The sequence below is a fragment of the Lithobates pipiens genome, unplaced genomic scaffold, assembly GCF_037356315.1.
Source record: "Lithobates pipiens isolate NorthernLeopardFrog02 unplaced genomic scaffold, aLitPip1_a1.2 Scaffold_25, whole genome shotgun sequence".
NCBI lineage: Eukaryota > Metazoa > Chordata > Amphibia > Anura > Ranidae > Lithobates > Lithobates pipiens.
The window spans coordinates 206,314,707-206,330,202 of NW_027507787.1; the positions used below are offsets into that span (position 1 = coordinate 206,314,707).

Consider the following 15,496-nt stretch of genomic DNA (forward strand, 5'->3'; position numbering starts at 1 on the left):
CTCTCGATCTCTCTCGATCTCTCTCTCTCTCGATCTCTCGATCTCTCTCTCTCTCGATCTCTCTCGATCTCTCGATCTCTCTCGATCTCTCTCTCTCGATCTCTCTCTCTCGATCTCTCGATCTCTCGATCTCGATCTCCGATCTCGATCTCTCGATCTCGATCTCGCTCTCTCTCTCTCTCTCTCTCTCTCTCTCTCTCTCTCGATCTCTCCTCTCTCTCGATCTCTCTCTCTCTCTCTCGATCTCTCGATCTCTCTCTCTCGATCTCTCGATCTCTCTCTCTCGATCTCTCTCTCTCGATCTCTCGATCTCGATCTCTCGATCTCGATCTCGATCTCTCGATCTCTCGATCTCGATCTCTCGATCTCTCGATCTCTCGATCTCTCGATCTCTCGATCTCGATCTCTCGATCTCTCGATCTCGATCTCTCTCTCTCGCTCTGATCTCTCTCTCTCTCTCGATCTCTCTCTCTCTCTCTCGATCTCTCTCTCTCTCTCTCTCGATCTCTCTCTCTCTCTCTCTCTCGATCTCTCTCTCTCTCGATCTCTCTCTCTCTCTCTCGATCTCTCTCTCTCTCTCGATCTCTCTCTCTCTCTCGATCTCTCTCTCTCTCTCGATCTCTCGATCTCTCTCGTCTCGATCTCTCTCGATCTCTCGATCTCTCTCTCTCTCTCGATCTCTCTCTCTCTCTCGATCTCTCTCTCTCTCGATCTCTCTCTCTCTCGATCTCTCTCTCTCTCTCGATCTCGATCTCTCTCGATCTCGATCTCTCTCGATCTCGATCTCTCTCGATCTCTCTCTCTCGATCTCTCTCTCTCGATCTCTCTCTCTCGATCTCTCTCTCTCCTCTCTCTCTCGATCTCTCTCTCTCGATCTCTCTCGATCTCTCTCGATCTCTCTCTCTCTCTCGATCTCTCTCTCTCTCTCGCTCTCTCTCTCTCTCTCTCGATCTCTCTCTCTCTCTCTCTCTCTCTCTCTCTCTCGATCTCTCTCTCTCTCTCTCGATCTCTCTCTCTCTCTCTCTCGATCTCTCTCTCTCTCTCGATCTCTCTCTCTTCGATCTCTCTCTCTCTCTCGATCTCTCTCTCCTCTCGATCTCTCTCTCTCTCGATCTCTCTCTCTCTCGATCTCTCTCTCCTCTCGATCTCTCTCTCTCTCCTCGATCTCTCTCTCTCGATCCTCTCTCTCTCTCTCTCGATCTCTCTCTCTCTCTCTCTCGATCTCTCTCTCTCTCTCTCGATCTCTCTCTCTCTCTCTCTCTCTCTCTCTCTCTCTCGATCTCTCTCTCTCTCTCTCTCTCTCTCTCTCTCTCTCTCGATCTCTCTCGATCTCTCTCTCTCTCGATCTCTCTCTCTCTCGATCTCTCTCTCTCTCGATCTCTCTCTCTCGAATCTCTCTCCCCGATCTCGATCTCTCTCGATCTCTCTCTCTCTCGATCTCTCTCGATCTCGATCTCTCTCTCTCGATCTCTCTCTCTCGATCTCTCTCTCTCGATCTCGATCTCGATCTCTCGATCTCGATCTCGATCTCTCTCTCTCGATCTCTCTCTCTCGATCTCTCTCTCTCGATCTCGATCTCGATCTCTCGATCTCGATCTCGATCTCGATCTCTCTCTCTCGATCTCTCTCGATCTCGATCTCTCTCGATCTCGATCTCTCTCTCTCTCTCTCGATCTCTCTCTCTCTCTCTCTCTCTCGTCTCTCTCTCTCTCTCTCGATCTCTCTCTCTCTCTCTCTCTGATCTCTCTCTCTCTCTCTCGATCTCTCTCGATCTCTCTCTCTCGATCTCTCTCTCGATCTCTCTCTCTCTCGATCTCTCTCTCTCTCTCTCTCGATCTCTCTCTCGATCTCTCTCTCTCGATCTCTCTCTCGATCTCTCTCTCGATCTCTCTCTCGATCTCTCTCTCTCTCTCTCTCTCGATCTCTCTCTCTATATATATTATAAAATTTAGGGTAACAAACAATTTAAATTTTTACATATTACCTTTTTTCTCCATCAGGCCTGCACTGATAAGTGATAGTTGGTGTGTTTTTTGGATCTGAATGTAAGTCTGAACATAAAACATCAGCAAAACAATGCTGCTGAAGTACATGCTCATTTTGGTGCCTGCATGTTCTTTCAGATTTGGAATCTTCAGCCACCTGGAGTTCAGTTATTTCCAGCACCAAGGTGTGCCAAGAATGTACACTGAGCTGAGCATGCACATCTCCATGTACATTCTAAATATTTCAAACAGGCAGGTACATTTTGTTTTATTGCAGAGGAGACATAGCATGTCTATTCTTCAGTAAAGAGCCTGCCTGTATATAACTTCTCATTCTATATCAAGTCAGCATAATTTAGGGTGAAAGTACATAATTTCATAAGCAGGATATGCGCCCCTTTTCTGCCTGTACACTAAGCAATCTCCTACAAATGGGACCAATTTTTTTTAAAGTGGCAATAAAAAGAAATAAAATCATAATGTGCTAGTATACATTGCAAGTATGAAATACTTACCTTAGCTCCCACAGTGCGCCCGGTCAGGGCTGAGATGGCTGACCTGCTCCCCCGGTGTTCCTTCCAGGATTGCTGGGTCCGGTGTTATGAGTGGCAGGAGTTGCGAAGATGTCACACCCACGCATGTGTGCAGGAGCCCTTTGTCCCGGCAAGTTTCAGCAGGATTCATTCTTTTCCTCAAAATTCTGCAAACAATTCCCCATAATGAAAATGTGAAAGAAGCTTGTTTTGAAATCTTTGCAAATTTATTAAAAATAAAAAAATTAAATCACATTTGTACAGAAGTATTTACAGCCTTTGCCATGATGCTCAAAGCTTAAGGTGCCTCCTGTTTCCACTGATCATCCTTGAGATGTTTCTATAACTTGATTGGAGTCCACCTGTGGTAAATTAAGTTGATTGGGCATGATTTGGAAAGGCACACACCTGTCTATGTGGTAAGTCCCACAGTTAACAGTGCATGTCAGAGCACAAACCAAGCCATAAAGTCCAAGGAATTGTCTGTAGACCTCCGAGAAAGGATTGTATCGAAGCACAGATCTGGGGAAGGGTACAGAAAAACTTCTGCAGTGGCCTCCATCATCCATAAATGAAAGACTTTTGGAACCACCAGGACTCTTCCTAGAGCAGGCCGCCCGACCAAACTAAGTGATTGGAGGGGAAGGACCTTAGTCAGGGAGGTGACCAAGAACCTGATGGTCACTCTGACAGAGCTCCAGCTTTTCTCTGTGGAGAGAGGAGAACCTTCCAGAAGAACAACCATCTCTGCAGGACTCCACCAGTCAGGCCTGTATGGTAGAGTGGCCAGATGGAAGCCACTCCTTAGTAAAAGGCACATGATGGCCCGTGTGGAGTTTGCCAAAAGGCACCTGAACGGCTCTCAGACCACGAGAAACCAAATTCTCTGGTCTGATGAAACAAAGATTGAACTCTTTGGCCTGAATGGCAAGTGTCATGTCTAGAGGAAACCAGGCACTGCTCATCACCTAGCCAATACCATTCCTACTGTGAAGCATGGTGGTGGCAGCATCATGCTGTGGGATGTTTTTTAGCAGCAGGAACTGAGAGACTAGTCAGGATCAAGTTGAATGCAGCAATGTACAGAGACCTCTTTAATGAAAACCTGATCCAGAGAGTTCTGGACTTCCAGACTGGGGCAAAGGTTCATCTTCCAACAGGACAACATCCCTAAGCACACAGACAAGATAACAAAGTAGTGGCTACGGGACAACGTTCTGTGAATGTCCTTGAGTGGCCCAGACTTTAACCTCTCTGGAGAGATCTTAAAATGGCTGTGCACTGATGCTCCCCATCCAAACCTGATGGAGCTTTAGAGGTCCTGCAAAGAAGAATGGGAGAAACTGACCAAAAATAGATGTGCCAAGCTTGTAACATCATACTCAAAAAGACTTGAGGCTGTAATTGGTGCCAAAGGTGTTTCAACAACGTATTGAGCAAAGGCTGTGAATACTTATGTACATGGGATTTTTTTTTTCCTTTTATTTTTAATAAGTTTGCAAAGATTTCAAACAAACTTCTTTCACATTGTCATTATGGGGAATTGTTTTGTAGAATTTATGAATGAATTTAATCCATTTTGGAGTAAGGCTGTAACATAAAATGTGGGAAAAGTGAATACTTTCCGGATGCACTATATCTGGTCTTATCAGTACACAGTAATGCAATTAGTTTAGTAAATATAAACTGCTAAATAACTTTTCTAATCCGTGTATAGCAGTCTTTTGACTTCTTCAGTGTAAGGCTGAGCACTGGTTAAAGTTCATAGGAGGTTATTTTTTATTTTTTTTTAAATATGGAATATTACACTTCAAAGAAAACATGAGGCATTAGCAGCAAACAGTAGTAATATATGCAATAATATAATAAACACAACATGACTTGTGAGTACACAAGGAACACTTGGGTAATATACTAAATAATCAAGAAAAATAAAATATTTATTAAAAAAAATAAACGTGACATGACGAGTGGTAAAGCTTATGAGGCTGCATGACCATTGACTTTGTCTGGACAGTGCCGATTGGCCCTCTCTAGCAATACACACCAAACTGAGCATGTGCAGCATGCCTCCAAGGCTCTGTTCTATCAGCATATGGATTGGGGACAGTAAAAAAATAGGAGAATCAGAAAAGACGGTATCAAACAGCCTTTTTACACAATGCAGAGGATTAATCCACAGTGAATATAACAAGCATGCTTTACTGCATATACAGACATAATTTACTGTTGTGAGTTTAGTAACACTTTAGGACTAGGACCAGCTTTGTGGATTTCCACTAATAATGAAAGTGCTTTTTATAAAGAATAATGTTTGACTTTTGTGTGTAGTCTAATATTTGGCGGATTTTGAATGTCCACATCCCTGGATGTAATTTCCAGGCCTCATAAAGTGGGAGAGACACACAATTTTTACACCATTAAGGCAAACGTTAATCCTTTTGGAAAGGAAATTAGGACAGTGGAAAGGGTTCCATTACTCCAGTATCGCTAATATATGTTTATTACCTTGAAATCCTTGTAACACTTTAGCCTAACCATGTATGGTCACCTAATACAACATGTGCCATGCATCCCTGTGTTTTCGATTTATGTATTATGAAAAGAAAATGGAAATCCTAGATAGCTTAGGTACAGATGTTCCCCATGGAGAGCCAGTGTACTGTGAAAAGTTCCCACAAGATGGCACTAGAGACACAGCGTATTCCGCAGACATCCAGGCTTGCATTCTAAATAGATGCTTGTTTAGTGTGATTGTCCACAACTGGTAATTGTTTCTGCTCTCCAGTGTCATGATATTTCATCAGCTTAACGCTTTATCCGGTGTAATATGAGGAAACCTGATCGTCTTTATCTCTTTATACACTGTATCAGCTACCTACGTGACTAATCTGCAGTGTCATGTTAGTTTTATGCTTCGACCTGACTGTAAATTTAGGTGGAGGTTTGTCAAGGGGAGGGGTTGGGGGAATTTATCAATAACAGCAGCGGGGGGGAAATATCTTTCCCCTGCTCTACAGGTCACTGTATAAAGCAACAAGCACATAGCTCATTTACAATCTCACCAGTGATCTCTACTGCTGATGAAAGAGCTGATGTTACTCACTGGATGAATAGGCAAATAAGGATCTTCAACAGCACATCTCAGCAGAGTGATGGGGGATCCTGCGAGTCCTGAAGCAACGACTTGTGATGCTTGTTTATGTGAATAGAGAACAAGATCATCACTATGCCAAGGTGTGCTGGTTTTCCTATGACTGCATGGTAGCATTATCCACCAGTTCATTACAGCACCCTGCATGAAATGTGGGCAAGCCTGTAATCTGTGCGATGGATACAGTACAACTTCTACGACTCACTAGATGGATTCTCCATTTTGGTTTCATTGCATTTTTAAAACTCATAATACTGCAAAGAAGGCTGGTCTTGGTTGTATTTGGAAGGAGTCATGTTGTAAGGTCTGTTTTTAGTTCTTGGCCTCATCCAATGCTGTATGTTACTATGGCAGTACTGGCAGATTATCCTGTGGAAGAGTTAGGTGTGACGGGCGCAACTCTCATTTAGCACCTTGGAACATCTCTCTACAGCTGGTTTCCTCTGCATTGCTTTTCAAATAATAGTGACACGCATGTATAGCGTTTATATTTTTATGGTCTATAATGTACAAAACCCGATTGCTTTCTCAGAAGTGGTGTTCAGATATTTATTCGATCAATTTTGCATGTTTAAAGGTCAAAATGGGGATTCTAGAATGCCAGCAAAGTTCAACTTTTCCAAAAGTCTTTCAATTAATAAAAAAATGGAGCTCTACAGCAATTGGCAGCTGGTGGGAGGTAGAGGAGAAAAAGCTGTCTTTCACCCTTCCTTCCCAGATATAAATCACCCTCCTTTCCCAGATACAATTCACCCTCCCTTCCCAGATGCACTTCACCCTCCCTTCCCAGATACAATTCACCCTCCCTACCCAGATACACTTCACCCTCCCTACCCAGATACACTTCACCCTCCCTTCCCATATGCACTTCACCCTCCCTCCCTTCCCAGATGCACTTCACCCTCCCTTCCCAGATGCACTTCACCCTCCCTTCCCAGATGCAATTCACCCTCCCTTCCCAGATGCACTTCACCCTCCCTTCCCAGATGCACTTCACCCTCCCTTCCCAGATGCAATTCACCCTGCTGCCTATGCCCAGTACAAGAGGACCGGTGGGTACCCTCTTATCCATGGCCCTAAGCAGAACAGAGGATGGAGAGAGTCCCTTTCTGAGGAGACTCCAGGGGGTGTTTTCTCTGCATTACTGTGGCATTCAGTGGCAGACATGGGTATTTTTTTTAAAGCAGCTCTTTTTTATTTTAATTTTATATATATTTTTGTCAAGGCTACAGGTGCATGTTAATTGTCTTTTTGAAATTTGAAAAAGTATTTTATCTCCAGCGTTTACAGTCAGAATGTGAGAACGTGGTATTTTCCTGCAGTAAGTGTGCAGATAAAACACGGGTAATGTCTGGGTTGACAGAGATTATGTTGTACTTAGTGTCTGAGCTTGGCTGATTTCTCTCCTCCAGTAACAGCACAGAAGAAGAAAGCTCTCTGAAAACCTACAAGCAAGTCTATTCCAACCTGCTGCGGGCTTCAGCCAGCAAGATTTCCACACTGTCCGAGAGACTGAGCGTGCTCATAAATTTACTGGATCAGCTCACCCCTAAGAGCCAGGCAAATGAGACTGTCATGCAGTGACACACGATGGTGTTTGGGATACAAAGCGGATGTTGTGCCTTGTTAAACCTACGATTGCTGCTTTGTTCCACTCGCTGCTCGGATCCATCTGTCATTAAATAGAATATGTGGCGTGCAAACCACCTGATGCTAGGGAAAGTAGTTCAAGGACGTCTCTGTCAGAAGAGAGCCAACGTTGCGCTTTTTTGCAGAATGTAGACCTGTGTCTGCAGAAGAATTGTAATTTGCCGCCCCCTTGCCACTTCCTGTAGACTTAACCCTGCCGCTGCCACGATGGAATCTAGGATGATTTATGCACGACTGCATACTGGCATTTTTTTTTTTTTTTTTTTACACCTCCTCTTCCGCTTTGGTTTAAAGGCACTACCTCTATTTTTATATTAACTTTGCCTTTGTATAATATAGAGACTACTGTAAATAATCCTATTTTTGTTTGCACTTTGTAAGCTTCTGAAGTGGTGTGGCAAGCTACGCTTTGACAGCACAGAACTGTTTTATTCCCTTTGTCCTCTAATCCCTTTACCTTCTCCAAGGGATCTTCAGTCAGGTGATGTCGTTGTTGGTGGAGCCAGGTATCACAACATGGGGGATAGAGGTCCTAAAACCTAGAGGGGGATATGAGAGCTAGTATAAGACCCCTTTCACACTGGAGGCATTTTTCAGGAGCTACAGCGCTAAAAATTGTGCCTGCCTAGCGCCTGAAAAAAGCCTCAGCTGCAAACCCAGTGTGAAAGCCCGAGTGCTTTCACACTGGGGCGGTGCGCTGGCAGGGCGTCACAAGAAGTCCTGCCAGCAGCTTCTTTGCAGCGGTGGAGGAGTGATGAATACACCGCTCCTGCCCATTGAAAACAATGGGGCAGCACCGGAAAAGCACCACTGCAGTGACATTTTGCAGGCGGATTTGACCCCTTTTCCTAATGGGGAAATATGAGAGCCAGAATAGAGGTCTAATATGGCTCTTGTATATCCAACGTAATATTCAACCTCTATCCTGGCTCCCATATATCCTCTGTTATTAAAGGTCTGATGATATGAGAGCCAGGATAGAGGTCTAATATGGCTCTTGTATAGCCACTATATTATTGTACTTCTCATATATTCTCCCATGTGATCAGACCTTTAATAATAAGGTGGGTATGTGATAGCCAGTGTAGAGGTCTAAAAACCTAGGTGAATATATGACAGCTAAGATAAAGGTATAACAACATGGTGCAATATATGAGCACCAGAACATAGATCTAATAGCAAGGAGGATATGAGATTCAGGATTGTGGTCTAATAACATGAGGGTATATATAAGAGCTAGGTTAGAGGTATTAAAACCTGGGGGGGGGGATATACGAGTTCTAGGATATATATAATAGTGTGGGGAAATATGAGTCGAGTTAGAAGTCTAATGCCAGAGAGAACATATGAAAGCCAGGGTAGAGTGCTAATAACATGGAGGAACATATGAGAGCCAGAATAGAGGTCTAATAACTTAACTAGGCCTCTATCCTGGCTCTCGTATATCCCCTTGGTTATTAAAGGTTTCCTGACATTGGAGAATATATGAAAGCCAGGATAGAGGTCTAATTCTGCTGGGAGATATGAAAGCCAGAATAATAACTTGGAATATATATGAGTGCCATGATAGAGGCTCTCCTATATTCTCCTATGTCATCACCTTTAATAACAGGGTGGATATATGAGAGCCAGGAAAGAGATCTAAAAACCTAGGTGATTATAAGACAGCTAGGATAAGGGTATAATGGCATTGGTGGAATATATGAGAGCCAGAATAGAGGTCCAATAACATGGAGGATATAAGAGTTAGGATTGAGGTCTAATATCGCGGGGAGATATATAGAAGACAGGATAGAGGTTTAATAACATGGGGAATGTATGAAAATGGGTTCACTGTTTACCAAATGTGAGACTTGTTATTGTATTGACTTACATTACTGACTTTTAATTTACAACCATTCTCGATGGTGAAGGCCAGGGGGAAAGTGTCCTTATCTTTCATAGATCTGTTACACCATACCAACTCTTTCTTTCCTTTCTACAGTTAAGTTTAAGCATAGCAAGACATACTGTACATTCTAAATCGGGGCACAGCCTAAGCCCCTGTACACACGATGGATAATCTGACCGTGTGTGGGCTCCATCTGACTTTTTCCGTTGGAATGTCCGACCAACAAAGTTTGAGAGCTGAATAATAAAATTTTCCCACAACATGATCGTTTGTAGAGAATTTCGATCGGACAAAGTTACGAGACCAAAGCTATTGGCTACTAGCCTGAACGTAGTCCCATCGTAACGAACGAACGTCATCACGTTACGAACCTTCGGATTTTCCAACAACTTTGTCTGACCGTGTGTATGCAACACCAGTTTCGGAAAAAATCTGACGGTTTTTGTGGTCGGAATGTCCGCCTGTGTGTACGGGGGCTTAAGCTGGCCATACATTATACAGTTGTGCAATTTCCATTTAAATTTACCAAAACCATATAATATGAGGTCAAATATAAACACTGTCAATTTGTATGCAATCAGGCAGGCCCTTGTACTACATAGTTGAAGGTAAATTTAGCAAGAAAATTGTATAATGCCAGCTTTAGCCTGTGTCTGGCCACGAGAGGGAAATTCACACAAAGGGCCAATAGCCAAGTTAAAAGGAATGTGTATTGGGAAAAATATCAAGGCTGACATTCCTAAACTCACTGATAATACTAGTTTCCTGGCTGTCTAACAGAATTAAAACTTACGTTTTTAGTGTTTTTTTTTATTTATTTTTATCAGCATTGGAGACAGTTCTTACATTGAATGAGAAGTATCCCTTATGCTGATGGCTGCCCCCTGCATTAAAATCTCTCATTCTCTGACCCCTGCCCCTTCCCCCAATACCCCACTGCTGTGATCTTCTGGTTCTGCATGTAGGTCCAACAGCTCATATTAACCCCTGCAGCGCCAGAATATCCCATCTACCGAGCAGTATCCCAGGGGGTAAGGGGTCAATGGGTAAGGAATGAAAGTTTTCAATTGACAAAGCAGCCACCAGCACAAGGGACACTTCCAATTCAATGTAATTACCTGGTGCTGATTTATATTTAACTAAACTTCAACATTAAAGACTTCTGGACTTTCTGGAAAATGGGTATTAGGACCTTCCACAGGGTGTCTGAACCTAAACTGCGGCCTGTTGGCTTCTGGATGCAACAGTGATAACACACAGATGGGTGCACTCTACAGCAAGGATGTCAAACTCGCAGCCCTCCAGCTGTTGCAGAACTACAAGTCCAATTATGCCTTGTTCTTTGGGAGTCATGCTTGTAAATGTCAGCCTTGCAATGCCTCATGGGACTTGGCATTCCTCAACAGCTGGGACGCCGGTTTGACACCCCTGTTCTACAGGAACAAGAGAAGCCACGCTGCAGCCAGATCTATAGAAGGTCTCCAAACTTTAACCAGTGATCATATAATTCTGCTTGGTATGGGCAGCAATGTACTCTCTGGCCAAATCAGCTGTGTGTGGGTACCAATTACATTGCAACGGACCTAATGCAGACATATAACACCATGCTGGAAGATGTTTTAACCAATGTTTCTTATTTATTTCCTTTTTTACCCAAGTTTTGTATGCATTGTTTTGGAAAGTAGCCTCTGTACATTCAAACATATATTGTTTGATATGGATTTTGGGTACAGCTGGGTATTCTCACAACTGTATTTAGGGCATATTGCCATCCAGAAGTGCCTCCATATTGTAGACACTTTTTTTTTTCTATGAAAAAAAAGACGGGTTGCATGTAAGATGTTAGACAAGAGTCATGAAACCTAGAAGAGTAACCACAAGAGAAGACCAAGTGATCCATTGAGTCTGTACCCTTAGAATTTTTTTTTCTTTTTAATAAAAAAAAAATCCAAATAAGAGAATGCTTAGCAGCAAAACGCCACAATTGGCAGGCTATGGCCTGTTTCACACAGGCTTCAGCTTTTATAAGAGCAGTGTCAACAGCAAGCTTTGACAAAAAGCATTTGCAGAGCCTTCAGCAAGCTGAAGCTTTTAAAGTGCCATTGGACTTTAGTTTGTATATGTTGAACACATATCCCAAGGGCGGGTTCACATATATGCACCCTCAGGTACGTACCTGGAATCAGATTCGTGTCTGTTCACTGGTTCAGGTGCGATTCAGGTCTGAATTTTTGCCTGAACTCCCAGCTGAACTGAACCCAAGCACGCACAGGACCCTTTTTCAATCCAGACCGTGCCCGTCCCAGACATGATAGGTTGGAGATTTTGGCAGGACACCGGCTCCATTGAGAGCCGGCCACACTCACGTTATGCGAATTGGATGCGGAGAAACTCTGCATCCAATTTGCATATGTGTGTGAACCCAGCCTAATGGGAATACTGATTGCTACTTTAAACAAGCGGCTAGCAGATTCAGCGCTTTTTGAAGCTTGTTGAAGATTGCCAGCAGCTTGTTTAAAGTGGCAATCAGTAATGCCATTAGGATCTATGTTCAACATATACAAACTGGAGTTGAACGGTACTTTAAAAGCTTCAACAAAGCTTGCTGAAAGCTCTGCAAATGCTTGGTGCTCACACTGCTACAAGCTGAAGCCCATGTGAACCAGGCCTATGTGCTTTGCTAGTTGTAGCATGACTTTCACATTGAGGGTTAGATTCCCCTTAGCTGTGGTGGGCGGATTTCTACTGCTTTGCTACTGTAACAGGAGGACTTGCCATTGTACAGCATTGCGTGCAATGGTTGTTATTTTATAGAGAATTCCTAGAAGGACATGGTTAAAGCCTTTACTACTTATTGGGCCAACCATTTACTGAGCATTTTCGATTTTCTTCTTGCATTCAGTTTCTAACAAACGTAGTGTTCAAAAGCCTTGTGATTTATTGGCAGCCACACGGAGTGTCTGACAGGACTGGCCAAGCTTTATTGAAACCTCAGGGCAGTGTATGTCTCCACTAGCAAGCGTAGCAGCCATCAACTTGTCAAAAACAACCAATCAACAGTCGCCTCTTTTGTTTCCTGTAAGAGATGATGAAAGCACACACGCCATTGGCTGATGAGGTTCAGTGACCCTACATGCAGTGTTAGCATATTTTTCTTATGCTCTGTTACTGGTACCATAATGTTTTTTTCAACCTGCAAATGTGAATAGCTTGTTAAATAAAGATGCAATATTTTATTTATTAAAAACTGAGTTCATGGCCTTTTTTTTTTAATTATCTGTCTGTTAATTAGAAGAATAATGCAATCAATGAGAATGTGTTTTGACTCGTTTATACTAATTAGAGCTGTTAGATTTGTTTATTACTTGTATTTACTGCTGAGATTTCTTATTGCAGAGAGGTCATCGCTTCACATTACCAAAACCTACTCAAATTATTTTCACACTAAAAAGAGATTATTTGTGCAAAGGAGATGATGGGAAAATCACTGGTTTAATTTACCGTATATACTCGAGTATAGGCCGACCCGAATATAAGCCGAGGCCCCCAATTTACCCCCAAAAAAACTGGCAAACTTATTGACTCGTGTATAAGCCGAGGGTGAGACATGCCTGTCCATCCCTGTGTGTGTGTCCGTCCATCCCTGTGTGTCCGTCCATCCCTGTGTGTCCGTCCATCCATCCCTGTGTGTGTGTGTGTCCATCCATCCATCCATCCCTGTGTGTGTGTGTCTCCATCCATCCATCCATCCATCCCTGTGTGTGTGTGTCTCCATCCATCCCTGTGTGTGTGTGTGTGTGTGTGTGTCCAGCCTACCTGTGTCCCGAGCCTTTGTCCCGAGAGCCTCCGTCCCGTGCCTTGCCTCCTTGCCTCCGTCCCGTGCCGTGCCTTGCATCCGTCCCGTGTCGTGCCTTGCCTTGGCTCCGCTCCGTCCCGTCCCGTCCCGTCCCGTGCCGTGCCGTGCCTTGCCTTGCCTCCGTCCCGTGCCCTCTTCGTCGGCGGCCATTGTAAAATTCAAAAGCTGCGCCGCCGCCTTCGCCTGTGATAGGCGGAACACTGAATTTCCCAGCAGCCTGTGTTCCGCCTATCACAGACTTCGTATCATCCTCGTCCGTAGTACGAGGATGATACGATGTCCGTGATAGGCGGAACACAGGCTGCTGGGAAATTCAGTGTTCCGCCTATCACAGGCGAAGGCGGAGCCGGAGGCGCGGCTTTTGAATAGAATGGCCGCTGTCTGTCTGCTCGACACGCTGATCGAGCGGGCAGACAGCGATGACTCGAGTATAAGCCGAGGGGGGCACTTTCAGCCTCAAAAAAGAGGCTGAAAATCTCGGCTTATACTCGAGTATATACGGTATATACTGTGCATTGGTCACAAAGCTATCTGAAAAACTAGATTTTTTTATTTATATATATATATATATATATATATATATATATATATATACATACATACCGTTCAATTTAATTGTGTGCTTTCTGTTGCGGTTGAGTCCCTCCACTTAAAACAAATTTCACAGTTGTGCATTAATATGTACAGTATATTTTGCACACACACTTATATAGCACTGATGGTGTGTGCTGCACATTACAATATAAAGTTAGACAATACAGTCACAATCCAATGTAAGACCAGAGGATTAGGCAGGCCCTGCTTGTGAGCATGTATAGGAATGCTGCTGCTAGACTAATACACTGACTGCTGGCTTCCCCTACCCCGCCGTATAAAATTTAATATACATATCGCAACACACAAGGCCATCCACAACGTCGCCCCCAGCTAAATCACCAACCTCATCTGCAGATCTCACCCTCTCCGCTCTTCCCGAGATCTCCTGCTCTCTGGCTCCCTTGTCATCTCCTCCAGGACTTCTCCAGAGTCTCTCCCATCCTCTGCAACTCCCTGCCCCAGTATGTCCGGTCAGCCCCCAACCTGTCTGCCTTTAGGCAATCCCCTGAAAACTCACTTATTCAGGAAAGCCTACTTCACCTCCATCTAAGAACTGTATTCAAGTCACCTCCATCAGAGCGAATGAAGATAAATTGGAAGAACCGGCACTCTGATATCCATCCATATTCTTTATTCCAATAAAATCAAATTACAAGGTAATTTCTGTCATGTTTCTGCGAGTAGCCTTGTTCACAGCATTGTTACCAACACAGATATATGTATAAAACAAAGTGACTGTGACCACTCCCATTCGTTAGTTGGTATAATTAGCAGTAAATCAGAAGTACTGCTGTAAAGAGTCTCTCTAGGAATAGAAACTTGTCACACAAATATATACAAAGATATATATGCTGATACACAAGCATAATATACATGAATGGAAAAGAGAAAAAATGTTGCAATTTCATAGAACCAAATTCTGTAATATGAAAAAATGTATATATAGATTTTCCAGCCATCGGTTGAAAACCCTGGAAGGTCGTCTGTTCCTGAGCAACTGAAGTGGAGTTATCAGTGATCTACCATATTTGAGAGTTCTCAGAGTCAGAGCAGTGCTTTTTTTATTTTATTTTTTTTGCACCTCCATCAGTTCATTCACCACAGCTATTACCTTTTGTACCACCTCCCCCTCTCTTTAGATTGTAAGCTCCATGAGCAGGGCCCTCCTAGTCGTCCTGTATTGAACTGTATTGTAATTGTACTGTCCCCTCTCTACACTGTAAAGTGCTGAATAAACTGTTGGCGCTATATAAATCTTGTATAATGTGTGTGTGTATGTATATATTCTGTCCCAGCAGGAATTACAAACATGATTGCAAGTAATCATCAGAAACTAAGCATCATCCTTCAGAGTTCTGTAGAAAAAAGAATAAATTGACATCTTCAATACCTATTTTTTTAACAGTTCACTTTCAAATGCAATCAAAACAGGGAAAACTGCAGCAATTTCACCAAAAGCAATCAGATTTTTACCGTAGGGCAATATCGATCCTATTTCCCTGCAGTCGATCAAGACCACCATTTTATGTTTCATGTCCTTGTGATTTTGACAATCAATGGAATCAAAAGTTTGATTGCCTTATCACAATTCCCACATGTATGGCCAGCTGTGAAGTGTGTCCCACAGGCTGTACTGTCTCTTGTCATAGTAAAGTCTGCTTAAAAACGTAAGTTTTAGCACACAATAAAAAAAAAAAAGTTTAAATAGGTTTTAGTTCTTTCAGACATAAAAGACTGTTTATAAATGGTTTCAAAACCCAAAATGGTCTACAAAAGAGCTGAACATAAGTGTGCCATTAAAGCTGGTTGTGCTTTTAATAGAATCCATTT

At 43.1% G+C, this 15,496-nt stretch overlaps 1 protein-coding gene across 1 annotated transcript in view; it reads left to right on the forward strand.

Moving 5' to 3' along the window:
• EDRF1 (erythroid differentiation regulatory factor 1) overlaps nt 1-12,460 on the forward strand; it is a 142,161-nt gene extending 129,701 nt beyond the window's left edge. Inside the window, exon 24 of the mRNA XM_077455495.1 lies at nt 7,085-12,460. Coding sequence (XP_077311621.1) covers nt 7,085-7,256 — 172 coding nt within the window. The 3' untranslated portion in view covers nt 7,257-12,460. The remainder of the gene's footprint in view (nt 1-7,084) is intronic.
• The last annotated feature ends 3,036 nt before the right edge of the window (nt 12,461-15,496 follow it).